Source organism: Catharus ustulatus, chromosome 8 (genome assembly GCF_009819885.2).
Source record: "Catharus ustulatus isolate bCatUst1 chromosome 8, bCatUst1.pri.v2, whole genome shotgun sequence".
In the NCBI taxonomy this organism is placed as follows: domain Eukaryota; kingdom Metazoa; phylum Chordata; class Aves; order Passeriformes; family Turdidae; genus Catharus; species Catharus ustulatus.
In genome coordinates, this window is record NC_046228.1 from 21541761 (window position 1) to 21569545 (window position 27785).

Here is a 27785-nt window from a genome sequence, read left to right on the forward strand (position 1 = left end):
TGTAGCCATCCATTCAGCACTCCAGTTGTGTGTGATCCCGCCATGTCTCCATGGTAGCCACTGTGTCCTAGTTTTCCTGCTGCACAACGGCTTCCATTTGCTTCTGTTTGTTGGCCATGCGGTGTGCATTGGTGTAGGTGCACTCGAGTTGGGCAATTCAGTCCTGCTGCCTTTTTGGGGGGAGCTCTAATTCCTGTGTGACTATTCTCAGGCACTTCCATGTTTCTAACACATCAGTAACCCTTGTATCCTTGCTGCCACATGGATCTCCATGCCCTGCCTTCAGTGAGGTGGCAGTGTGAAGGATGTCCTTAGCACACCTTCCCTCAAACAATGGATATATTTTCTTCTTCCAGTTCACCCCAGTTGCTTGTGGCCAGTCTGTGTTGATCACAATGTGATCTGATGATGACAAATATTATCACCATCAAAGCTTTGGGAAAAATCTTCATCTCAAAATATTGCATGTCATCCGTCTGGTTCCCCACCTCCGTTTTTTTAAAAGAATGTGTGCGTGTGTTCTTGCTGGCAGAAATGCCCTGGCTCTTCTTACCTGATTATAAACATTTTGCTAGGATGTGGACTTCTTAGTAGCAGTTGTCTTGAGAACTTGGGAAGCATGTACAGAGCAAATATTTAACTTTGCAGTAGAAACTAAGAAACCTTTGAAATATAGTTTGGGTATCTGATGGAGTATTTGGCAATGAATATACTGGCATGTGGTCCTGTCATGTTATCACTGGCCTAGTGTCACCTTGTGTGGAGGCTGAAATCATAGCTGGTGTCTTAAACTGTATATGTGCTTACCACAGCTCCTTGTCAGTTATACTGACCTGGATATTTCTCATTGCTTTGGTCTCCCTCAAAACTGCCTATTGCTGATTTTTTTGGGGTGTAATCTTTTAAAAGTAACAAAGTTCTTGCTTCTTATCAATGAACTGGACAGTACCTATAAACTTCTATAGTTAGAATAGCTTCCTAATCTTAGCTTCTGTTGTCTTAAACAATCAGTATAGTATTTGTCTTCATTGCCTGTATATGAGTTCATTCTGTCTGAAAGTTTTTGTTTCTGAGCATTCTGCCTAGATTTGTGCTCTGGTGATAAGCATCTAGCTTTGAAAAACTTAGTATGCTTCAAGTATAACTTCTTAGTTTAGTACATACGGGGTTCCTCTCCTGTACCCCAACCATATATTCAGATAAGACAAAAAAAAAAAAAGGTGAAAACCTGCAGGCACTTAGTCTAGCAATTATACAAAATGCAACTTCACCGTGTGTATGGATGTTGTATTCCACTTTCATATCCTGGAGAGATTGGTCAGTGAAGCATGAAAATATTTTCCTCTTCTTACTGTCTTTCTCCTTTACCGCATTTAAACTTCATTATGGTGTTCTGCCAAGGTATTTAATTTTTAAGGTGCCAAGTGGTTAACTAATTAAAAAAATATTCTGAAGGATATGTTTGATACTTCTTTCTTAAAATTAGATATTAACATGGAATTATTTGACTTTGGTGCTGAACTCATGCATCTGTTCACCTTATTGGGATATTTTAAAAGGATAGTAGCAGGTGCAGGCAATTGCCCACTTCAGCAGTGCTTTGACATACTTGATCTGTTTCTCCTTCCCACAGGAAAAGCTTTGCCAGCAGAAGTACAATGTCTCCTGCATAATGATCATGCCTCAATACCAAAGGCAAGGATTTGGAAGGTTTCTCATTGATTTCAGTAAGTGAAGTGTTTTATTTACACTTGTGATCCAAGGAGCTGATGGCTGTAATATACAAGTGTAACATATGAAATTTTATTTAACTCACTTTGTTATTTTTATCAATAGAAATGGGATTTCTGTTTGTATTTACATAGGATAGAAAAGCACCCTGAAGTGAAAAACTTGGTGTTGCTCTGTTATTGTACTCGAGGAAATTGGGAAGGGATCTCTTGGCAGTAATATTAGCTAACAAAGCTATTACCCTGAATGAATTGTCTAAATTACTTTCCATTTTGCTTTGCTCATTAGTATAAGAAGAGGCAATTATTTGTGATTACAGCTAAGAAGGTGTTAGTCTGAGGCATTCTTTCCATTCTAATATTTCTAGCTTGTATCTTCTTTTAACCAAAAAAAAAAAAAAAGCTTTAATTGAGGAATTGCCCCATGGAAGAAAAGTATTCTGGTTTTTGTGTTCATCACTTTCTTAGTGAAAAAATTTACCAGAAAGGGTGTAGGTGTTAGTGGCTGTACATATACTTGCTGCTTTATTTTGCTGAGCTGTCTGACCTGTTAGAAAGCTTCAGGCACACTTATTTAAATATAGATTTGTTATTCCCCAAATCTTTTAATGTACAATGACACTCCAAACAAAATTATCTAAGGAAACTTCCCAGTGGAGTGTCCTCATTACTACTGAATCCATCTTTCTACTCTAATTTAGAGGGAGGATGATAAGGAGTTAGTGCATATTGTATGTAGTTGCTTTTCACTATTATGTTTTATAAAGCACTGTAGAATTACATGATGGTAGAGATAGTTCAGATAATAGGATTCCTGCCCTGAAGGTGTATGCAAGAACATTAAAATGCAAATAATAATACATTGCAGTATAACAGCAGGACAAAGACAATCATTTGTAACTGTAGAGTTTTCAAGTTCTGTGTCTTGCAGTGTTGTACCCAGCATGACTGTGCTTGAGTGTATAAAGATACTAAGTATGTCCCATCATTGCATGGCTTAATAAACAGCCTTCACTGTACCCCTGTGAGTTAGGTAAAAATGGTTCTGGACCACTTAATCCACTACTGAAATGTAGCTGTCACTGGAGTGGAACACAGCAGCTGTTCCACTGTGTGCCTTCTGCAACCTTTTAGCAAAGGCTGTAGGAAGTACCACATATTTCTGGGTCTGTGGAGAGAACTTTAAGTTTACCTAGGTAGAAATTGATCCTGTTTTCCAAGTAGAATCTTGACTTTTTTTTGTTTGGTGGGGGAGGTTGGTTGGTTTTTTGTTGTTGTTTGTTTGTTTTCGGTTTTTTGCTTTTTTGGGGTTTTTTTTTTTTGTTTGTTTTTTGGGTTTTTTTTTCCCCAAAAGGAGATGAGGAACTCTTAAGTAGGCACTAGAAAGTGTTTCCAGACTTCTCCTTTGTTTGTTACTCTGTGGTGTGTGTCTCTCAATAAAAGGAAAAAGGCACTCTTGACAAATGTTATTCTGGTTGAGTTTGCCATGGTTAGAAATACAAAACTGATGGCACAGCCATGAAACCCGTGGACTTCCACAGAAGGTCTGGCTGTGAGTGTGCTGTGTCTCTCTGGATGTGTGCTCTACTACTTTGCCTTGTGCTGCTCAATCTGGGAAAATCAGTAGGGTGTTCTGGCCTTCTTGTCCTTCTGGAAAAATCTGGAAGCACATGGGGCTGTTTGAATCATTAGGTTTTATGTGATAACTTGCTTGGAACTTATTTGGTGCTGTTCTTAGGCCTTCCCTCTTTGCAGACACGTTCAGATCACAGGTATGGGCTGCAGCTGTACAAACAGCCCAGAGACACCTTTAGCTTCTGCTGTGGCTACCAGACTGACCCTTCATGAGCACACTGGCAGTCCTTCAGTGTTTTCCACAGTGCTTTCCTTTTGTTTTCTGGTCAGAGCTTCCCTTAACTTACTGGGAATCAGACTGTTTCATTTGCCAGCAGACTGAAGAACCAAGAGATGACACAGAAAGTCTGGCTCTGTACTGTAAGGTGCAAACTACCTGAAAGTAGTGAGGGAACTGCTTGTTGCTGTTTTTCCCTAGATGTAGAAAGGAAGAGAAAACTTTAGGGCTAGCTTTCCTACACTGTATTTGTATTTTTTTCAGGAGGGAGGCTGAATGCCGTGAAATAGGGCATAGCTTAATCTGAATTAGTCACCCCAAAATCTGTCTTTGTACAGGAGAACCCTTCAAAATTAATTATTTACTCTTTGTCTTGGAATTTGATATGTTTTTGCCTTGTGACTAGATTCCATCTTCTTTGTGCTTTACTCTTTCTCTTCACTTGTGGTCTCCTGAGTATAGATTGCTCTAACTGGTCTGAGAAGATATGATATAAACCCCTCCCTCCAGTTATTATTCTAAACTTGAACAGACAGAGTTTATCATAGTTTAAAGCATTCTTAGCCAGTGACATTATCTAGACTGTCATGTTCTCATAAAGTCATAGCAAGATAAATTTTATACTCTGGATGTTAAGTCTTCATTTGTTATGTGGGTAATGCTTGTAAACTGCTCTATTTTGAAATCTGTGAAGCAGTCACTGGTACTTGCCTTTTTTTTTTTTTATAACAGTAACCAGAACAGTATTTAGACTATAATAATAAAAATGTAACTGAGCAAGTAATTTTCAGAAAATGATAGTTAGAAACCACAGAAGGGAAGATTTTAAAACTGTGTGCAAGCAGTTGACTGCTCACATTATTTTCTATATATCCAGACACTTGATAGGCTGGAAAAAACGCAGCCTTTGAGCCAGTACATGATTTCTGCTTTGTCAGCAGTCTGCTGAAAATGTAGTTTGTGGTAGAAGTTTGCTTCTTTTTTTGGTAAGTGAAAGGCATTTGTTTGTTCAGATAGTGATGCATTCTTTTGTCTTGAACTAATTTAATCTTCACAGATGCGTCTTATATGGTCATGCTGTAACTAGGAAGGGAAAATAAATTCTTTCATTTTGCTGAAGGAAAAATAGCTATTTGTTTTCTGGACACTGATTTTTTTTTTTTTCACCTTAACATTTTCCTAGCTACATTTAAACTGGGAATAGAAGTAATTCTTTCACTGTAGACACCAATATAAAAGTGTATTAGTCTGTCTCTTCAGGAATCTGTAATCTCACCTGTGGGAAAGAAGAGTTTTTAGAAGAGGAGATTATCTCTTGGGAGAAGCAGGTGTGCTGTAAAATGACTGAGTTGTCTACTCTGATTGCCTTCAGCAGTAATTTCATTTCTAGTTTCTGTATGTCATTCATCATTTAAATAGAAATATTGTTAAAATCAAAAAAATATGCTTGTATCTATATTTTTAATGCCTGGTAAGAATTTTTTTTCATGAATTGTGGGGAAGTTAGAGATTTTGACTATGATAGAAAGTTGTTTGGCTGTTTAGAAATTGAAAAAGATTTAGTTATAAATATTAAATGGTTAAACTATTGATTTGTAAAATTGAAGACTTGATACTACTTCATTTTGCCTAATTTATTCTAAGACAATCGTTCGCACTAAGTATTCTTTATTAAATACTATTTTGTAACAGTTGGTTGATTTTTCACATAGGGATAGGGAACCTAATTTTCACTTGGAGCGTAGCTAACATAAAAAGCATTTCCTGAAAATGAATAAGGTTCCTAATTTGCTTGTTATATTTATACCTTCCTGCCTTTTACAGGACTGAAAACTCCTGCCAAACTTTTTGGGTTTGGGCTGTTTTTGTTTTCATTTCCTTCTTCTTCACTGGATTGTGATTTCAGGGTTTTATCTGAGGGAGAATAATTGACTTCTGCATCCATCTTTTGTATTTGCTGTAAATACAGTTTTTGGGCAAGTAGACTCCAGCTGAAGTTGATCCAGAATCACCCAGAAATCGGAGTTTATTGCGTAAGAGCCCATTGTGGGATTGTTGCATTTCAAGTCCTTTTGTGGTGATACACAGCTATCATTGCTGTCCCAAGGATTAGGGTGCTTGCATTTGAGTGAACCTTTGTGTGTCCTCTGTCAGCTTAGCCCGTATTGCTGCTGTGGTATGGACAGTGCAGGCACTGAAGCTGCAGTGCTGTTGCTTCTCTCTGTGCAGACCCATTACTTATATAAACTGGAGCAGCTGCTCTATACAAGACATTTTTCTTTGCTTTCCTGATTTCAGCTCTTGCAAAGCCTGGAGTCTTCATATGCTTTCTATTCCTATTCACTAGACTGTAGTGCCAGAACATATTAGTATTTCTTCATTTGGCGTATCTAACACAGAGTTCATTATTATTAGAATGAAGTACAGCAATATTTCATATTTGTTTTCTGGAAATTTAAAGTCCTCTTTTGATTCATACTTCTTCACAAAGCTCATCTTGTCAGTGTCTCACATTTCTGCATACTGGATTGCAAATTCCATGCTGGAGGCCCAGCCAGCAGCTGGAAGAGAAGAAATGCATGTGACTGTTAGGATAAACCTTTCCAACTGTGCTGGCTAGGATGTTGACAGTTCATTTGCATTACAGTAACAACTGGGCTTAATGCTGAAGAGCAAAGTCCTTGGTAGCCTTTTGTTATTTATCTTGAGGCTGTTTCTGGTCCAACTGATTGTAGCAGTTTCTTCCTCCCCTTCAGAATTCTTTGTTTCTATTTGGTTTATCTGTTCATTGTGAAATTATTATTCTTGCTCAAGAGATGAAGCCTGTTTTAAGGATGCTGGGATTCTGTTTGGGCTAAATGCATTCTTTGTTTTGTGAGGTTTTTGGGTTTTTTGGTTCATTTGTGTGGGAAAGTCAGTGCTAACTTTAACTTTGCTATCGCTTCTTGCATGCAACTTGAAAAGGCTGGACTCTTTTCCGTAGCTTGACTTAACCCCTGATTCTCCTTCAGGATTTAAGGTGTGTAGTTCAGATTTTTTGTGAGAAAACCGTTATAGGGAAAAGAAATTCAGGTCTGACAGTGGAAGAAACAAATAGAATTTATATTACCTGAGGACATTTATTCTGGTGTAGGAAAATCAGGTCTGTTAAATGTTGGCTCATTTCCCCAAATCTGGTATCTCTTTCTTGGTCAAGTGTTGGGTTTTTTTTCTTGTTCTATTTGAACAGGTGAGTAAATGCTCAAGTCCTGATTTGCAGAAGCAGCAGGGCAACAGCAGTAGCAGCACTTGAGTTCAAGAGCTAAGTTATAGCATCACGGAAGACAAAAGGATGAGAGGAACAAAATAATTTGCTTTACAAGTAAGGGAAAAGTGTTAATGAAGAGTTATTTCTTCCCTTCTAAATGCTTTTCATGAGTAAGTATCAGAACCATTGATAGATAGAGAAGACCAGTAGTGATATTTTAAAATTGATAACCAAGAGAGATCCACTCTTTTGCTCATGCAGTGGCAAGATTCATTAGCCCATATTGCTTCTTAATAGTGTTTATTTGTGTTTACAGCTTTGAAGAGCTCAACTGAAGTTCTGGAACTAAAGCTTGTTTCTTTGTTCTCAGTTTTAATCCTGTCCTCTTGACTGCCAATAGCTACAATCTCAAGTTCACATATACCCATTTAGAGGCTTTTGAGCACAAAAGCTGAATCAGTGAAATATTCTGGGTGAAAGTGTGTGGGGCATAAGTACAGCTGTCCTCAAAAGTGTTTTATACATGATCCTGTGTGCACTTTCCTTGAGAAGTGAAGGATGGTGATGGGATGCTGAATAGGCAAAAAAAAAAAAAAACCAAAGATGCATAGCTTTGTAAAGTGCATTCTTGAATCCCTTCCAGTTTGCACTTGTTTCAGAAGATCGTCATCTCTCTATGAAATGTGGAAGATGTTCACTGCTTAGTGCCCAGTGAAGCAGAAGTGCTAAGCATTGTGTATTGAGCCCAGAGAACTGCTGTAGGCAGAGAAACTTTCTGTCCCACAAGTGTCTACAGGTAACATAAACCTGTACTGATGAGAGTGGGGACAGTGTGTTTATTTTTTATGGCCAGCAGTTTTGAGATATTTTTGAAACAAGCTCAAAAAACTGCATTCCATGCAGTTTATTCCAGGTTAGTTGTCAGGCACAGTTTAAGGAGAGTGAAAAGGATGAGATTTTCTTCTGGTAGTTAGTGCAATTTTGTTCTTCCATCAAGTTTTTTAAAGAGTTGGTATAGCCTGTAAAAATCAATGTTTCTGTCAAAGGAAAGAATTTGGGTTTCTGCTGAGCTTGAAGATGAGCATACAGCTGAGAAATGAAACCTTTATTTTTTAATACAATCAATTCAAACTGCCTTTGCTCTTCTAGGATCAGCTAGTTATTGCCAACTTCCTTGTGGCTCCTGTACTTGAAAAACTGTCTTTGATACATTCAAAAGGTTATTTTTGATTGAAAGTAACAATTCTTTTTAGACAATTTTGGGTTTAGTTTTCTCACTCGTATGTATTACCATGCCTTGGGTTTTGCAGTATTGTCAGGAGGAGTCAGGGTTGAGCTTTCCATGGCTGGTTGAAGTTTGGACAATGATCTCTTCTTCTGGTTTCATCTTCCAGAGTGGCTTTGTGGTGCTTTAATGTATCAAGAAGGTTTGAAAATGTTGCTGTGCCAAAAGATCTGTTTTATAACTCACTTATCTGCGCTTCTCACTGTAGTGTTTCCAAGCTTTCTGCTTTAACAGCAAATTAGGCTACTCCTTTGTGGAAACCTAAAAAGCAGTGATTTTTGTCATGAAGCACCATGTTTGTGCAGCCAGCCAAAAAAATCTAATTGAGCAAAACTGAAAACTAGTAATGGACTAACATGTGGCCTCTCATTTAGGGCAACATATTGCTGGTAAGATACTAGCATTTGGGAAAATGTCAACCCTGTTTGGCAGATGAATAACTTTTTTTAATACAATAAATGTGTTGATAATAAGTGGTGGAATAAAATAAAAATGCTGCCTCAGGTTTTGATGGGACCTCTGAAAAAGCAGTATGTCAGAAAAGGAAGAGCCTCAGAAAAGATGAAAGGCTTTCTTGATTGAAGTGTTTTCATTTTTTGGTAGGAAGCTAGAATGAGGTAAGTGAGCAAAAACCATTAAGTACGGAAATGGTGTTATTTCTTCTTTGAAACGTACTTGAAAGTGGAAACAATGACAAACTATTAACAGAGTAGTGCCACAAGGGTAAAAGAGAGCAGAAGTAATGAAAATGGTTTTTTCTTCTTCATTATGATGAATTTACAGAGTTGACTTGCTTTGTGTAGGCTTACTTGGTGGTAAGTATCTGTGTAGACTTCTCTTAGAGTAAGATGTCAAAGAGGGGATTACTGATTTTAAACTATTCAGACAGAAACAGGACACAGATCCTGGACTGAGAGAACTTAAGTTCTTTTAATAATTACTCAATTGACTTCTGGAAAACAAAGCAATTTTTAAAAAAAATGTAGAGGTGGACGATGCAATGAAATAAATGTGTTAGGAGAGATCAGAGGAAGTGTGTTCACATGTGGCATTTGGGTTCTGGTGTGCTTATGGAAGTGCTGGGAACCAGAGTCTGATACCTGCCTGCAGTTTAGAGCTAGGCCTGAGCTGCAGGTGGCTGCAAGGGGTTGGATGTGTGCAAGTTGGTTGTATGTGTTTATATAACAGTGATAGTCTTAATCTCTTTATGAGAAATAATTTGTAGGCACGAAAGTAGTATTTTGGAAAATGTGATTTAAGAAAGTCATATGGAATTTTTAAATGTCTAAGTACTTTAATCAAAAATTAATCTCAAGTGGAAATAGCATTGAAAAATTAGGTTGTCTGTGGAATTATAACACATTCAGTAAATACTTCTTGCGCTGTTCTTTTCCAAAATCTGGTGTTATGGTGTTTTACAGTTTGCACTAACAAATATTGAAATACAACAAATACAATCTAGGAATAAACACACTTTAAAAGAGTTGTTCAGTCACGCTTTGCTGTGGTCTGTAAACAGAATTGAGGTGGGGATGAAATGGAACCATGGGGGTTTTTTGTAAGATAAAATTTACTTTAACTAAGAGCATTTCAGCATTTCCTTTCTCACATTACATTCCTGAAAGTAATGTTTTATTACTGCTGGGGCTGTGGCAAGCAGTGGAAGGTGAGAATGCAAGACCAAGGGTGGAGAGGAACAGTTTGGGTTTTTTAACAGGCTTTGTTGGAAAGGTGTAGTCTCAAATGAAACTTAGGAAGTTTTAAGGATCTGTGTAAAACAGGCCTGTTTCGTTTGTTAAATGTGGTGGCCCACGTTGAATCATTGTGTGCTTTGGGGTTTTCTACTCATGACTACTTGTGTACCCCAGTACAGAACACTGTGTCAGTCTCCTCATTGTTTTGTGGTGGTGTTTACAGATGCACTGAGTCCAAATGAAGGGTTGAGCTACCTGCTTTTTCTTTTCTTTTTCCTTTAGGAATGAATTTAAAGTGTCTGTGGTAGCTGTAGATTTGTGAGGGAGCCTGACTACTGCTGCTTATTTTCTTTTCTTGATGATTGATTATGTTGCTGACCCCAAGGCTTGAGTTTGGCCTCTCCTAAATAACTAATAAGGAGCATTCTGTCAAGCTGAGATTTAGATGAGGAGGGAATGAAGATGGATTTTGAATCAAGCTTAGTTGACTTAAGATTATTCCAAGAAAATCAGCCTCTTGGGATTTCTTGGCATCACTTTTGTATAGCTTGAAGACACTGTACATTTATCAGAATTGCAAAAGAAAGCAGACATGTCACTTCAGATACAGAAGCTAGGGCTGTTTTAACTGAAGAGCATCTTTATTCCAGATAGCAGTGAAAAGGCAAAGCTACACATGGTGAGAATGATAGTAAGTATTTGTTGGACAAAGCTGTATTTATAGGGCATTAGTGAACATGGAAAGCCATCTGCTGAAGACTGGTGGTGGAAAACAGATTTACTTAAGTAATGCATCTTTAATGATTAAAATTTTTACAAAGGGTGAGGTACACTGAGAGAAAAACAGATATTGTCTGAGTTGGTAGAGCTCAGGCTAGGAAAGCCAAAGCTCTGATAAAGTTAAATCTGCTTGGGGACAGTGAGGGCAGCAAGAAAATCTACAGCTGCATTAGTGATAGGAGGAAAGAATAGGGAAATGTGAGCCCTGGCTGGAAGGAAATGGGGAACCTCGTTACCCAGTATATGAAGAAGGTTGAGGTATTCCATGACTTCCTTGCTTTGGTCTTCAGCAATGAGAGCTCCAAGCACATTGCCCAGGAGTAGAAGGCAAAGGCCTGTCCTGCTGTTGTTAAGGCACAGAGAGAACCTTGTGGCTTCCTTAACAGATGTCTTGTTTCCAGTGCCAGCATTTTTATCAGTCACTTCTACCTTCTTCTAAAGAAATTTTATTTTTCCCTTGTGTATTGCTGTTTTGAATCACAGTAGATGTTTAGCAGATTACTGTATCCTGGGCTCTTTGAAGTGTGCTGTAATAGCTACATTTGTGTTTGATGCTTGGTAGATCATGTGCACTTTCTTATGCAATTACTGTATATGTTGACCAACCAGGTACTACTATCAGATTTAACCTTCTTCATCTGTTTGGGATTTTTTTCTTCTAAATCTTCTTTGGTTAATTCCCTGTTATACAGCATGCTTTAGCAGAGCAAATGAACAGCAGTGACATTTTGCTGCTCCTGTCAGACAAATACAGCTTGCATCTTTTGTATCTTATGGAGTATGTGTGTCATGACCGCTGACCTGAGCAAAGTCAGTACTAGCCGTGATTTCTTAGATGTGCCTTTTGGCTTCTCAATATTCAACTCCCTGTTTCACTTTTGTTCATGTGTTTAGTACTACTAGGCTGTCCTTTCTAGGTAAGAATACAATAATGATAGGAAAAGCTCTTGGGCTATGGAACTTTATCTACTCTAAAACTGTTAAAATCGTCCCTGATGCAGTTTTGGTCCAGGCATCTGTCACTTTCCAAGTGTGATAACAATCTTCCTGAACCATAAGTCTGGGAGGGATTATGTGAACAGCCAGGTTAACACTCCAGCTGAGAGTCAGAGCTTAATGGTAATGGTATGGACGCCATCTGTCTGTGATGGTTGGCCTCAGTGCCCTGTAAAGATTCTGAGGATATTCACTGTACTCGTTGTATTAGGCAAAGCCTCCTAGGTCCATCTTCCTGTCTGATCGGTTTGGTTTTGTAGAGACACATAGAACCTGTAAGAAGGCAAGCAGGTAATGTCTAATGAGCACAGGAGATATATTTACAACTCCAGTATTCAAGTGCTGTCAGCATTAAACACCAGAAGGTAAAGGCAGTTCCTGAAGGTAGTTCATTCAACAGTTACAGTTGTATAAACAATTCACTTGTCAGTGTAATTTATTGAATAGTTTTTAAAATGTAAATTTAAATAACTTAAAATACTGCTTATAAAACCAAGAACAATACAGAGTTGTTAATGATCTTCTAAGCCACTTAACCTACTGACAAATTTATTCATCCAATTGGTATTCAGGACTGATGCCCTCTGCACATACAAGTCTTGCTTTTAAGAGTACTTCAATTCTCTTTCTCTTGCTTATGCTTTCACTCTGCTTATAAGTAGTCCACTTCATACACAGAACCTCCACTCAAGGGGTTTACTGGCAACTGGCACAGGTAAAATAAGTGTTAGCAAATTAATTCACTCAAAGGGTGCCTTTTGTAGGTCTGAGTGTAATGCAGTCATCTTTACCTTTCCTTTTATTCATGAAGGGCATTTGTTTAGGCCTAACCTCTTCTGTGAAGTTTTCTATAAAGGAGTTAAAGGTTTTGGGCCTCCTGTGTTGGGTTTACTTGAGGATGTGGAGAGGAATGAGAGCTGGCATTATTTCTTGTAACAATAATGAGAGAATCTTTGGCTTACTCTGTTCATCATAAAGAAAGCTTTTCTTTACTCTGACGAAGAAAAGAGAATGTGGCAGGTTGTTCACTGATCTGAGCATCTCAAGTTACAGCTAGTCTCTTTTTTTTTTTTAAATAGTGTTTGTGTGGATCTTGGGATTGGGGTCCTTTGAAGCTGTTTCAAAAGTGCTTTCAAAGAGGGTACTAACACCTATTTAAGGTCCTCTATCTTTGACCTTCCTCCCACTGACATAGATAAGAACAGTTCAGAGGAACACAGAATAGTTACGGAAAAAATGGTAACATGATTTACAGTTTTAGGAATTGTAAGTCTTAATAAGCTCACACTTTCACCTTATCTATTTCTGCCTTCCACTCATGGTCATACCTCTGAACTTGCAGCGTTGAGCTGACCTATCTATATTGAGTTGTCCTGTCTGAATACTCAGCTGGCTTGATATTCCTGACTACCCTTTTGAACCTGTGTCTTCTCAATTTGTTCATATAATATCAAAAAAAAGATGTGATGTTTTGTACAACAAAAAACATTAGCTCTTAGGATAGCTTCAAATGTTGGTTTGAGGTAAATCTTCACTTTAGATACTGGTGTATTACTGAAACTGTTGCTAGTACTTGCTGTTCTGTCAGATCTTTGGCTTGATATGGCACATTTCACGAAAATTCACAAGTTCTTCCCTTCCATACTAAAGGATTTATTTTGCTTGGTTTTGTTTCAAACAAAACAAACTTTAATGGAAAAGTGCTTGATTCCATCTGCGTGAGTCTGGTAATTAATTTGTGGGGGATGGCCTTTAAAAAGACAGAGAACTCTAAGTATACAAGGATAACAGCTCACTGGTTGCTTCTTTTGTTCTGGATGGAGTCTCATGAGTGCATTTTCTTCTGACACAGAGTAACAAAATATAAATAGGAGCTGGATAGTGTTGATTATGTAAAGGTTACATTCTGAGCACAGGACCTTCCGCAAAGCTCTGATTTGGGAGTAGGGGTCTCTGAGAAGCAAATTTTTAAGCTGTTTCCTGCTCCCAGCAGTAGCTGAATTTTGCTGTGACACTGCTATCTGCTTATGGTTTTCAGCTGTGTATTGGCATCTTTTGAGTGTGTATGTGGAAGCCTTTCCTAAGTGCCTTGATTGTTTTCTGTAGAAGAGCTTCTTCGGTGGTGTTGAGTTCCCTTTGCTATGTGTGAAATTGTATGTAAATGTTGCTATGTGTGATGGTGATGTGCATACATAAATATGAACCTGAGATTGACAGGTTTAAGTTGTTATCCCTATAAATTACAAGGATCTGAGGTCCAAAATGTTAGTGTTAGTTAGTTACATGGCGTTACTTTATTTTGCAGATTTAGTGTGGATGTAGTTCTTAAGACTTCTGCTGTGAAGGCTACATTCAGTCTGAAATTGTGGGAAGATCAGTAGACTAAAATCTGTTCTTGTGACCCAGCACACCTGCTTCTATTTGACTCCATTTGCATGACATCAGTATATGGTTCCTACCCCTTTGCCCTCCAGCAGCTCTTGCCAATGGTGATGTTTTCGGTCTGACTTCACTGGCAGATAAACCAAATCAGTGGACTTGGTTGCTGGCTACTTATCAACATGATGACCTTAATAACCAAAATGATCCAAATTCTTAATTACAGGTATTGTTGCTCTAATCTGTTCATAGGGGATATTCATGCTAGATATAATACTATCTGATAGAAAAATAGAGTTTAAAATGGGCAGGGATGCATCTAGAATAGTAATATAAAAGCACAGTCATCTTGAACCCTTCCCAGCCTTTGTCTGGATACAAGTTCATAGGAAGTGCTCTTCAACATGAATCCTTCCTAATAGGAGTATATGCTGACTTCTTAGTCAAGTTTCTTAAAATTGTCTATCTTAACACTTCATGGAGAAATCCATACTTATTTTAAGTGCTTTTTTCACTTTTTTGTAGCAGTAGAAAAAGATGCAAATGCAATGACCCTTGCTGTAAACTCAATACACTGTAAAAGACAATAGAATATTGGTATTAGTTTCTTGGACTGAGCAATATTTAGACTAATAGCAGAAAATGGAACAAGATAGTGCATTTTAGAGCTGTCGGATAGTGTTTAAGGAGAAATACAACACATGTATTTCTTAATATACTTTGAGCATTTTGGAGCATAGCATAGAAGGAGGGAGCATATTGATGGATCCTGAGTTTGGGTGATTGAGCTTTGTAACAAACAGGTGGATAGCACCAATGACAAACACATGCAGACCTTACAATTAATGAAACAGTTGGCCCAGAATCAGTTGTCCTGAAGGTCAGAGAGCTGTTAGGAGTTGATACAAGTAAGAGGGTGATGTGTCACAGGCATCAGTTGGAATGACTACTTTAGCACGTCAGAAATCAATTTGGACAGCTCTTCTAGGGGAACAGCCATACTGGTCTTAGGCTTGTTGGAGAATGGGATTTTTAAGAGCTAATTGGAGTGGGCAGGGGAAGGGGGCCCACTTGCCTTGCATTTGAGATCCCATTATTCCAGTTTCTCATGTCCTGTAGACAAAAAGGTGGAGTTAGACTGTACTTTGTCCTTGAACTGTAACCTCACTGGGGTTACAGAGGTGCAGTGGGTAGCTCATAAGACTGGACTACTGCAATAGATGTGTCACAGTCTCTGCAGGGACAGGCAGGGAATCCAAGGAGAGGAGGTTGTGCTCTACACAAAAGAATTACTTGGAAGCATGATTCTCTTGCTGTGGAATGGGTCATAGGCCTGTCAAGCCTGTATGCTTCAGAATCAGAGGACAGGGCAGCAGCCATTAATGCTGTGCTGGGCATTTTCTATACACAGCCTGATCAAAAAAAGGGAAGAGCATGAACCTTCCAAGCAGCTGGGTGATACCTGCCAGTGAAAGGCCTTTTTTCCCAAGGGCTATTTGAAACTATTCTGCAAGGACAGCAGGATACTTGGGGTACTATTTAGGCACAGATTTTGAAAGGGCCTCTTAGGGAAGATGCTTTGCATTGAGCAGCCCAGGCTGTAGTGGCTGGGAGAAGGTAGGATTTCAGATCCTTAGAGAAATTAGGAGGGTAACTGTGAGACTAAGGTCCAGAATTTTATCTTGTTTAAAGAACTGCTACGTGGTGTCCTTCAAGAAGTTTGCTGTGAAGAGCAAAGGACATGTTGATCTCTGGAGAAATTTTCCTTAGACTGCAAAAATTACTTATTCTCATGTTCATGACAATAGCAGACATGACAGTAAGCCTGCTAGGCTTCAGGGAGAGTTACTGGCTTTAGTCAAACCAAAGTCTACAAATGCCACTGGTGTTGCTTACATATGCAGCAATGTTAAGCCAAAGCTTGGTTGGAGTTAAAACTGAGGGAGGTGGAAAGTAACAAAATGTGGAGAACTCTTAGAAGTATGCGGGCGGCCAAGGGAGGACTAAGCAGAACATGGCCCTGCTGGTGAATGGAATAAATATGGTGTGACAACAAAGGGACCTGATGTGCATCTCAGAAAGGATTTGAGACTTTCTTTGCAGGACCTGTTTTCAGGTGTGACAGAATTTAAGCAGCAGAGAGAGATGCCATCTTTGCTAGAGAAAGATCGAGTTTCAGAGTACTTAAGTGAAATGGTGAGATTCACCCTAGGGAACTGGCTGACAAGACTCCAACACCTCTCCCCATTGTCTTTGAGAAGTCAGGGCAATTGGGAACATCCTCAGTAACTGAAGGATGACAAATACATCTTGAAGAAGCTCAGGGAAGATGAAAGAGTGAAATAAATGGCTGTCTATCACAAACATTATAGAGCATATGACTTGGTATAAGTCACATAACGTAGGTCTGTGTAAATTCTGTCTACTGGTATTTCAATACGTGCTATCTTCTGAAACTTGGTTGTTAGCATTACATTGCCTCATGATAGGAGAACTTTGGAAGTAAACTTCAGGAAGTTTGGAAATGAAGTGCTGTCAGCAGGCTGTCATTTAGGCACTGTCTTGCATAGGTGTATTTTGAAGTGAACTTGATAATGTGGTAGTTAACACTGGCAGCTTTCCTCAAACCTGTTTATGGGATCAGTGGTGTTTTCAAATTGTTGGTGTAGCTTAACAGGTCCAGAAAGATGAAATGGAGTTATGTATTGACTGCACTTCTGTGTAGCTGTTCCAATGAATTTAACTGTGGTGGCCTTAGTGTTTGGCTGGAGAGCAAAGCTGTCTTTTAGAAAGGCACACTGTGTCTGCTGTACTGTCCTTGATTCAGTTCAGCCATTTACAGCTTGCTGCTGTAGCCCAGCACACACCCATGATGTCTCTAGGCAAAGGGAAGCTGCTGACACTTCACCTTACTGTGCCTTGCTGTATGTTGGAGCAGCTCAGTAGCTGTTTCATGACTGACACTTGTTCTAAGCTATTCATTCCTCTTTGTGAGTTGAAACCTGATTTTAAAATGGCTGTTCTGTGCAGTCTAGGCTTGAGAAAGTTTGGAACCATTTAAGTTTGATTTTTTCTTTTGCTGTGAGACAGATTACAGTGGCAAAAGAGACTCCGTGCTGGAAGCCAGATTAGCAGATTTGAATTTGCTTTTGCCTATGACCTATTCCTCACCCTGATTCTCTGTCATACAAGCATACAATTTGACTTTCTGGGTCTAAAAGTGATTGGAAGATTATTCAGATATGATAATACAGTCTTTGTTTTGTGGGTATTTTAATACATAAGCAATAAATTAAGGGTTTTGCAATGATACTTCTCTTAAATTTTGATCCTTTGTACTTTAAGAAGTGGAGACTCTCAATTTATTTCATATAAATGAAGTAAAGGTTCCCAATACAGAAAAACAGAAATTTTTCCTCTTTGAAGGTGCCATGATGATGCTCATGTAGTTTTACTAGGACACATGGAAGATGATAGCAAAAATTAAGTCTTTGTTATGTTCAGCAGGGTTTAATCAAGACAGCTTCTTCTTGTGCTTTTAAGACTGAGTCCTCTCTTGTTCAAAGCTTTGTAATAGGTTGATAGCCACTGGCAGGGTTATTCCTGTAAGACTCAGGAGTTGTTCTGGTCCAGGGACCTGTGCTATCTTGTATTTTCCGTGTGGCTCTTCTCCTGTAAGAGTTGCTCCTTTTGACGAGCTTAAGTGTGTCTGATAATGCTGTGAATGTGGAGGTATGAAACAAGATGTAAACATTTCTCTCTAATGAGTTTTTTAGTGAAGCAAAGCTATAATTTTCCTGCATTAAACTACCATTGGTGTAGTTCTGTTTTTGAAAGAAAGACTATTTGGTTGCAGCTTTTCTTTAAGGTAAATGCCAATCTAATCTGTAGATATTTTAAGAAAAGTAAAGATACAAGTTTGAATTGCAACATTTGAGTGGAAAATTCTGTTCTTTAGAATAACTAGGCTAATCTAAGATAAGTACTGGAATACTCTGGTAGGACACATTAAAGATATCTGTCTTGTTGCTGTTTTCTTTGTAAAGTGAGCTGTGTCTCAATTACAAGAATATAACAGACTTTCTTTAGTAGTATTTGTAACTTTCTTTTTCAGAGAGATTGATATGATTAATTTCCTAGAAAGTGATCTTGAACATGACTTCTTAAATAAGATGAGAACTATATTTGTCTCCAGTGCATGATGTGATTGATACATAAGACACATACAACTGTTTTCTGGATCATAGACTCTCAGATAAAATACTTTTTAAATTTTTAGTGTAAACTGTTATTTCCAGAGTTTTTGTAGCAGACAAAAAAAATTACGTTCTAGCTAAAAAGTAGGGCTTGTTAATCCTTACTCTTGGGGTCCGCTTTGAAGACTTTGGTTTGGTTTTTAGCCTCCATAAGTGAAAAGCAAATATGTGGATTCGATGCTAGTGACATAGGAGAAAGGAACTGCAATTTCTAAGTGCTTGTCCAGGCATAGAATGAGATTCAGTACTCTGTTTTCCATTCAGGTACATTTTTGTTCATTCTGTTTCTGCTGAAGACAATGTACTGCATTGCAATGCACTGATGTTTCAAAACAATAGTTGAACATCATACATGATGCCCTCAAAAGAGTCAAGTGCTTCTCTCTGTGGCACTGTTGTCAAAGAACCTGCCTGTCTGTAAACAGTAAAGTTCAGGGGCTGGAGGAATTGTGTTAGATCAGCAGTGTCCATGGCATATGTCACTGTTGTTTGTGGGGAGGTTGCTGTCAGATACTCCCTTAAGGGAGCACACGGTTCATAGAACACAGGCAATGGTACTAAAGTTTAAGCTAGTGGCATCTTCTGGAGAATATTGCATTGAAGCTGCTTTAGGATGGTCTGGATGGATTATATTCTGGCTATGTGGAATTTTCAGTAAAATGTACAACTGTATTGCCCATTGGAGAAAGCAAGAAATGCTGTGATCCCTTCATAAAAGGATGAGTGATATACTTACAAGCCAACTATAACCCTCCATTTCACCTTCTTAGACGCTACTCAGCTACAATTATTTCCTTGCCAAAGTGTGTATGCTAACTTTGTTTGACTGTTGTTTGCTCTTAGGCTAAACAAAGTAATTTTTGTATTTAATAATAAAATATAGCATTTCTAGGGCTGTTCTGGGTGGTTTCAAAGTAGAAATAGTAAATATAGTTACATAGAAAATGCTTGTTCAAACCTTCGTATTAGCTGAGATCCCTGGCTTCTCAGGTGAGTAGGAAACTGCAGAGTCTTCATTCACTCCTGTGCAATATGCATACCATGGTTTGGCTGTTGCTGTGTGTAACTGAGCCACAGTGTGACCACAAACAAGTACAATTAGAACACCTACATCCAGCTCATAAGTTGGGTGTTTTGGTTTGCTTGCATCAAGATTAATTCCTTAGGTTACTGAAAGCCTAATGGCTTTATAATGATTGTGGTCAGTGTTAATTGCCCTCAGGGAAATGGAACATTTCAATCTAGATGTCAGTTCTTTGACTATTCATTGGAAATTATGGATGTGAGGGGGGTTGAGCACTGGAACAGGTTGCCTGAAGAGGTTGTGGAGTCTGCTGTCCTGGAGATGTTCAGAAGCTGTCAGGACACAATCCTGACCACCATGCTCTAGGGGTCCCTGCTTGAGCAGGGAGGTTGGCCAAGATGAGCCTCAGTGGTCCCTTCCATCCTTGACTATTCTGTGAAATTAAATGGTAAATTGGTTTGTTCATTGCTATAGAGCATAAGGCATGTATTGGAGAGCACTCAGATTGCAGGAGTGTCTTTTAAAAAATCTTCTGACTTCATTTGACTTCCTTCTGTCAGTTTTAGTTTGTTCACTTGATATTTCCCAGTGTACAGTTGTTTAATGTCTTTGCTACTACTTCCTGTTTCACTGGCCTCTGTGCTAGCCTTTGAAGGCTAGCCTGCATTTGCTACCATGTTAAAAGCAAAAGAACAAGTGTGTTCCTTCAACAGGTAAAAAAATTCAATTCTGCTGTCTCAAGCTAAATTAAAACTGTTGTGATTTTTGCTTATAATATTAAGCAAAATTTATAATATTAAATTTATAATATTAAAGCTGAAGTAGTGATGCTTAGAAGTGTATGTGGTAGGGAAAGAAGGTTGTGTGGGCATTTGGAGGTATGAGACTTAATGAAATAGCTACTCTTGGCAGTTTGTAACTTGAAGTATGCATAAAACTGCTTTCATGCCATAGGAGTGAAAGGGGGCTGATCTGATCCTGATCTTTAGAAGATTTTCAGGAGAGAGCTGGTGCACTGTAAGTCTGTTCACCTCACAGCAGATGTGACAATAAATTTCTCCTAGAGAACACACAAGTAAAATGCAGTGAATGGAGGATGAAGATGGACTCTGCACTGTTTACATAAGGGAGTGATACTTAATACATCTTACCAAGCTCTTGAAAAATGCTAAAAAGTGGACATTAAATTTGTCTGGTTGGTTCCAATTGTTTGGATGAAGCCAGGCTAATTCTGTTTGCATGTGTTTCAGGTGGTGGTTGCCAGTCTGTTTGTCCCTTGGTTTTTCTCTGTTGGCTACTGTCCTGCTATCAAGCCTGGACCACTGATCTCATGCTGTTTAACTTGTTTGGAGATACAGAACCAAGTATCAAAAAAATCAGTAGTTACCTAACTGAAAGTTTCTGGAGACTGGAACAGATGTATTAAAGTTACTGTTTTCACATAAGTGTGTTGTGGGTTCTGTAGCTATTTCAGGGGCATCACTAGGAATGTTGTAGATTGAAATTACTAGGTAATTACAAGTCTGTTTGTTTAAATGTATGTTTTAATGCCTAATTATCTCCTTAATTTGTGTTGAAGGCATAAAATTTATGTAGGTTATATGAACTTTCTCACATTGCATTTCTTCTAATTATTTCAAATCTTGGGTAAGATGAAACCGCAGTAGTTTTGGGGAGGTTTGTGTGACAGAAATCAAAGCTGTAAATCACATTTAGCGCATTGCTTAGCTGTGGAGGGTAGAGAGAAGGCAAGAAATAAAAATCATCAATAATATTTTGGCTGTTGGATTTTGTAATGCTATCACTCATATGCCAGGAAGACAAGATAGACAATTCTCTGTTCTTGATTAGGTCTTACATTTTGTTCTGGTTTTAGTTGTTTGTGTAGCATACGGTCTTGGGGTGGGTGGTGAATAGCTCTATCTTCTCCTGAGAGCTTTGCTGTTGTTCATAACCTGCTGTCAAGGACTACGCCATTAGAAAGTTCTTTCAGGTTGCCACAAGAGGCTAGTTGTTATTAAGATTAGGTAACACAGTGAGGCTGCAGGTGTCTGTTGAACAGGGGCATATTGTGCTCATTTCAGATACTTCAGGATAGATACATGGGCTACCAAAATCAGTGTTTTTATTTACCTGCAACTTTGATCAATTACTTGGCATCTCTTTGGTAAATTTAATTTAATAGGTGTTATTCAAATCACAGAATCTGTTAAGAGACACTTTCCATTGAGTGTTTGCTTACATGTAACCAAGACTGTTACCTCTGATTTATGTTTTTGATCCTCTAGAATGTATCTTGGGAAAGCATAGGTTATGTTTTAGGAGGTAGGGGAAGAATACTGACAGGTGTTACTGCCATGCAGGCAATGTTTCACTGCTTTAATGTAGAGTGAAAACCACCACTAAGAACTAGTCTCTAAATCCCCAGACACAGGAAAGATAGTGAGCCAGTTTAGTAAAACTCTAAAGGTACTTGTGGTTGCCTAAATAATGATTCCAAACTCTTATTTGGATAGTGGTTATTTAAATTCAGCTTCATAATATATTTACCAAGAAATTATAGGTGCATCCCCCTTATCTATGAGGAAAATGAAAGTAGAGGAAGAATTTTTGTCAAAGTAACTTTAAAGTGTAGTGAAATACAAAAATGAAACCTAGGTCTTGCAAATACCCTACAAATGCTTTCTATTAGTGCCAGAAGACTTCTTGATTGTGAAGTTGGTAGGGTAAACTGTAAAGTTACTTGGAGCAGCTCAAGTTCTTTTCATGGATTTATCTTTAAAATCTAGGTTATTCTCCCTCTCTTTTCCTATGTTGAGGCTTCTATCACTGCTTTTTTTACCTACCTCATGTTGCTTTATGGACAGTGACATCATAGTATAAAACTTGGGTTTGTATGTTGTACACAAGGTGATCCAGAATTTTCTTGATACAAGTGATGCTTTCTTTAAAATCAGGCAGAATAGGCTATGCACTGTGGATCTGCTTTTATGCAATTGGAATTAAAGCAACAATTCTTTACCTTCAAACTATTCAGGATCCACTGTGGCGTTGAATGTGGAATTTGATGTTTCCTGTCACCACTAGTTTCATGTAGTACCAAGATGTACTAAAATGTATCATCTAGTTATAAAAGAAGCTTAATATGCTGCAAATTTAAATTCTAAAATACCTTCATTCCCTTAATTTTTATAGTAGTGTTTCTTCTGTACAACAAACTAAATTGACTTGCTGAGTTTCTGGTCGTGCCATGCAGATGCAGGCAGGCTTGATGGAGTTCTGTAGGAGTAGGCAGATGTGGAGTGGTATTCCTGAAGCTCTGGCATTTTATCACAAATCATGCTAATAGATAGGAAAGGCATACCGCTTATTTCAGTATCCATGTTGTGATCACTTGAAATGGTAGGATGTCTGCTTTTCTGTGTAAGTTTATTTAGGTAAACTGGAGATTAGACTACAGTGCATGTCTATGTTTTTTCTAAATTCTGTTGTGGACCTTTGGAATTGTGTCCAAGAAAGGGAAGACCAATGTTTCAGGCAAAGTAAAGACACACGTATTTATATGTATTTCATATTTTTATCTAAGAAAAATACCTCTGTTTGTGGTTTGTGTATGGTAGACCATACAGCAAAAAAATCCACTGCTTCTCTTAAACCTGAATGTTAATCATATGCTTTTAATTTATGGCTAATTTGATTAGGAGAAACTTTGTGAAGAGATTAGTAGGATTTGTTTAGGAAACATGGCATGACTGTACTAGATATGTCTTGCATTAGTCTTTGAAAAATAAGTGAAAAATTTGAGGGGAAAAAATATTTTAAGAAGATTGGAAGGCCCAAGAAATGTATATTTGGGTTGATTTCAAATGACTTTGAGTAGTATAATTCCATAAACATAATTCTATGTTTGTAGTGGAGGACGTGTTTTTGGAGTCTGGTTTTTTAAGGCCTTTATGTTGGCAGTTTTTTGAAAGGCATAATGCAGAATAAGTATTATGGAGAGATGAATTACTGTGAAAGGAATCCTGTTATTTTTTTTCTCTATACCGAATTAGTCTTACAGGTGGCATCTTCTGGTACCTCCAAGCAGGTGTGTTCTATTCTAAATTGTAAAATCCTTGTAAAACTGAAGAGTTAAAAGGGACTTACAACACACATAAAATATAAAATTAAGGTGGTATATTGTGTAATAGTGGATCAGCTACTGTCTTGAAGACTGGAAGCAGGAATTGTAAATGTTCATAAATGTGAATTAAGGGAGATTATTTTTTAATTGTTTCTCTTAACTAATTCTCTGAGCAATTCGTCTTGTGAATTATGTTACCTCCAAAATACAACTTCTAGCTGTTTAATCAAAAACTTAGGTCACCTGGGACTTCTTGAAGAAAAATGACTTAAATTATATTACCCATGATACTTCCTCTTGAGATTCTTTTGTAAGTTCTTGGCTTCAGTGATGTAACGCAGGTGTAAATGTTTGTCAAAAGACCAGAGAGTTGCAGTTGTAAAGGAGAACGTATATGATAGGACCTATTCTGAAACATGTTGCCTTTTTCTTCTCATCCTTGCCTTACAATTAGGAAAGAGTTTTTGGTTAATGTTTCATTCTCATAAGGTCTGAGTCACAAGAATATGATCTTTCCTATGTCACTGTAATGATGAAAACTTGTCTCTTTTATAAAGAAGATTTCCTTAATTGCAAGACATTCCAGTAGTTCAATCACTCATGCTGATGATCTTTTGTATTAATTCCAACTTTCTTACAGGCTAGTTAAAATTCCTTGATTGTTTTATCTCCATAAGGCATCCTGTTTATTTTTATTCTAGGTTATTTACTTTCTAGAAGAGAGGGTCAAGCAGGATCCCCTGAAAAGCCATTGTCTGATCTGGGTCGTCTCTCCTACTTGGCTTATTGGAAAAGTGTCATATTGGAATACCTGAACTGCCACCACGAAAAACAAATCAGCATCAAAGGAATGAGCCGAGCTACTGGAATGTGTCCACATGATATTGCCACAACCCTGCAACAACACAGCATGATAGATAAAAGAGAAGATAGGTCAGTGAATCTTGTAAAAAAATTTTTCATTACTGAGACAAAACATTCTCTACTTATAAAGCAGTTAATATGAAAAATGTGTAAAAGTTTGACTTGAAAATTAATGATAACCATCTTACTGTAGAAGTCAGTAGGGATGGGTCTTACATAAAGAGCTTTTCTTCCTGGGGATTTTTTGGATCTTCTTTCATGTTAATGGTTTTTAGAAGTATGTGACCAACTCAAAATATTTTCAGTTAAGAATTTTTTTTCATTCAATATAATCTTCCCTAAGTGTTCTCAGCTCTGACTGTGCAAATATTTTACTTTGAATACCAGTGAGGGAAAAATTTGTGTTTGTGGGTGGCAGTCTCTCTTTCCACACCTCCTCTTTCAATCATTGCTGAGTTCGTGTAAACCATGGGATCAGATCAGCTCTACATGAAGTGCTCCTGCTCAAGGTACTGGTAATGTGAGTTTCTATTTAATGTTATGATCAGTGTTGAAAGTCATTGCAGTGAGAAGATGAGTTCCTGTTTTATGAATGTCTTCTTTCTTCATGCTCTAGATGGTTATTTTAGAATTTTACTGGGTTGTTGTTCTTGTTTGGTCTGTTTCTTCCCATAAAATGTCTTATATGACTTTCAGTGGTATTTGTGTTTCTGAAGATGATCTTAATTCTTTCTGGATATTCCAATCATAGAAACTTATAATTAAGCAAAGCTGCCTTACAAACACTGACTTGCCAAGAAAATGAAATTAAAATCAGGAAAAGTTCAGCCTCAGTAATTTTTGTGTCCCAACACTTGTATTCAAAACAAGTCATTTTTGAATCAGGAAGAATGCAAGTCTTTAAAAAGGAGATTTGGTTTACAAGATGGTGTATGAGAGTAGTAAGAGGAGTGCTGGCATTTCATTAAACCCTTCCTGGAGTACTTAGTTATGGTCAGCCTGAGGACAAATATATTTTAAGGGAAAGTTTTCTTATGTGTAGTGAAGTAGAAGTTTGTCACAATTCTGTGAAGAGGGTTCTGGGTCTGATTTGGTTTTTTAATTTTGTTTTTCAATGAGAGACTGTTGTTACTTCACCAACTTGATTTTTACAGCACTTGAAATTCTTGCTAATCCTTGTTGTTTAGAATTGTGTAGTTCTTTGTAACACGGGGGTTTGATGGGATAAGCGCTAATATATTAGCATTTTGTGCAATTTTATTACTCTTTAGCTGCTTTTAATATGCCACTTCATAGTAATTGGGAAGTTGTTTTGTACTTTATTAGCAAAGGACTAAAGTACATTCGTATGCTTTGTTAGAGAACCTGTGCTTTTGACTTGTCTTCTTGTTGTCAGCTGTAACATTGTGACTTTCTCACTCTTGACTTGATGATCCACAGTATTTTCTTTCTATGTTTGTATGTAATATTAAAATTAGAAATTGTTCTGGCAGTGATTCAAGTGCCAGCACAAAACCTCTTGAATTAACTTTGGAGTAGTCAACTGCAAAACCTTTTCTTTCTTCTCTGTTGCCCTAGAGATGGTTAATATTGAACTTTCACTTCATAAACTGTTGTTTCCTCACTTCCTCTCAGTAAACAGTCAGTAATGTAAGGATGTTACCACTGTGTGTCAGCTGGTATTTTTAGTTTGATGGATCCTTTCATTTACCCATCTTTTTTCACAGGTTGTTTTCCAAAAGCATGTCAACTGTAGAAAGGTTATTCTAGGTGATCACTTTCTAAATTAAATTACTGTTTATTTGATTGTAGATTTGTAATTATTAGAAGGGAAAAGCTGATCTCTAGTCATATGGAGAAACTGAAAGCGAATCCACGTATCAATGAAGTAGATCCTGAAAGCTTGAGATGGACTCCTTTGTTAGTTTCTAATGCTGCAGTTTCTGAAGAAGAGAGGGAAGCAGAAAAGGAGGTAATATCAGAGATATCTTCTGAATTTCTTTCCTTTGGCTTTCATAACTCTGTGTTCAACATTGACTGTCTTAAATAGAGCAAATTTAGCTTTGACCACTACAAACTGCTATTGTCATGCAGAATTTTTGGAAGCTGTGCAGCAACACATGTTAACTTTGGGGGGGATGCATATGAAAACTTAAAATGTGAATCACTTGTCATGGAGCTGTATTTATCACTCCTGAGGTAGTCAAAGAGCATGTAATCAGATCAAATTTGGTGCAGAGCTCAGGGGCTGCACTGTCAATTGATTCTTTGTGTTCTCAACTTGCTCAAAGTGATCCAGTCAGTGGGCATGTAATGTAGTGCTAAAGGACTTAAATCAATTCGCTGCATCATTAATAGTGCTAAATATCCCATGAAATGCAATCTTCTTTGGTTTGTTATCTGTTAACTGTTGTAAAGGAGCAACTAGATGATTCAGCTGAAATGTTGTTGCTAGGTTAGCCAGCAGTGCTAATCAGGGTTGACTTATTTTAACTATTTAGCTGCATGTAAAGGATATGGCTAAGTAAGTGCTGTTTCAGTGACCTGTTATTTTAACCTCAACCCTTCAGGCTGAGCGACTTATGGAACAAGCTAGCTGCTGGGAGAAGGAAGAGCAAGAAATATTCTCCACAAGAACTAATAGTAGGCAATCACCTGCAAAAGTACAATCTAAAAATAAGTATTTGCGATCTCCTGAAAGTGTGGCAGTGGTGGGGGAGCGAGGGCAATCCACAGAACAATCTAAAGAAAGCAGTGAGGAGGATGGAGGGGATGAGAATCAACAGAGTTCGCCTCCCCGGCTGACAAAGCCCCAGTCCCTGGCCATGAAAAGAAAGGTGTGTAACTTCAGTGCTCTGGTTCAAAGTCATTTGTCTCTGATTTCAATCAAATTGTTATCATCACAATAACACAATAATGTTTGCTTTTTTGCAAACACTTCTTACACTGTTTTAATCCTTTATGTGTTATTTGGATGCTTAACTACTCCTCTCCTTTTCTGCACTCCATCCAATTTTTTGTCTTCTGGATTTTTCACAGAACTGCAAAATATTAGTGATAAAAAAAAATCAGATTTTTCTGTTAATTTTTAAACTAGAGATTGCCCTCTGCTGTTTGACATTGGTATTGATTCAATATCTTAATGGTTCTTTTTTTTGTATTAAGATGGAGTCCAGCTTGCGGGGTTTGTCTTTTTATGTGGATGGGGTTTTTTTAAGGAACTCCTAAAAGGGGAACACTGTTTTTCAAAAGAAATGCTACTAAAACAAAAGGGGATGTTTTTACCCATGTTCTTAGAATTTGAGTGTTAAATTCTGATTACTGCCATGTTTGCCTAATTCTTTGTTTCTTTGAAAAATCAACTCTTTGAGTTGCTTAAATGAGTAAACTTAAGAATCCCAAAATTTTAAAGCACTCACCTTAGCCTGTGTATTTTGGCATCTCTGATGAGAATTAGGAAATTCGATTGTCCCTTTGCTTATACTTTAAGTGACCTTGCTTTAAAGTAATCATAAATCTGAGAATGTATAATAATAGAAAAACAAAATCTTG

The 27785-nt window shown here is 37.8% G+C and overlaps 1 protein-coding gene across 6 annotated transcripts in view; it reads left to right on the forward strand.

The window, feature by feature from the left end:
- Positions 1-27785, forward strand: part of KAT6B (lysine acetyltransferase 6B) — a 110143-nt gene that overhangs the window by 76061 nt on the left and 6297 nt on the right. For all 6 annotated transcript variants that reach the window (XM_033066199.2, XM_033066200.2, XM_033066196.1 and 3 more), the window contains exons 12-15: positions 1634-1727; positions 24071-24302; positions 26046-26205; positions 26804-27070. In XM_033066199.2, coding sequence (XP_032922090.1) covers positions 1634-1727; positions 24071-24302; positions 26046-26205; positions 26804-27070 — 753 coding nt within the window. The remainder of the gene's footprint in view (positions 1-1633; positions 1728-24070; positions 24303-26045; positions 26206-26803; positions 27071-27785) is intronic.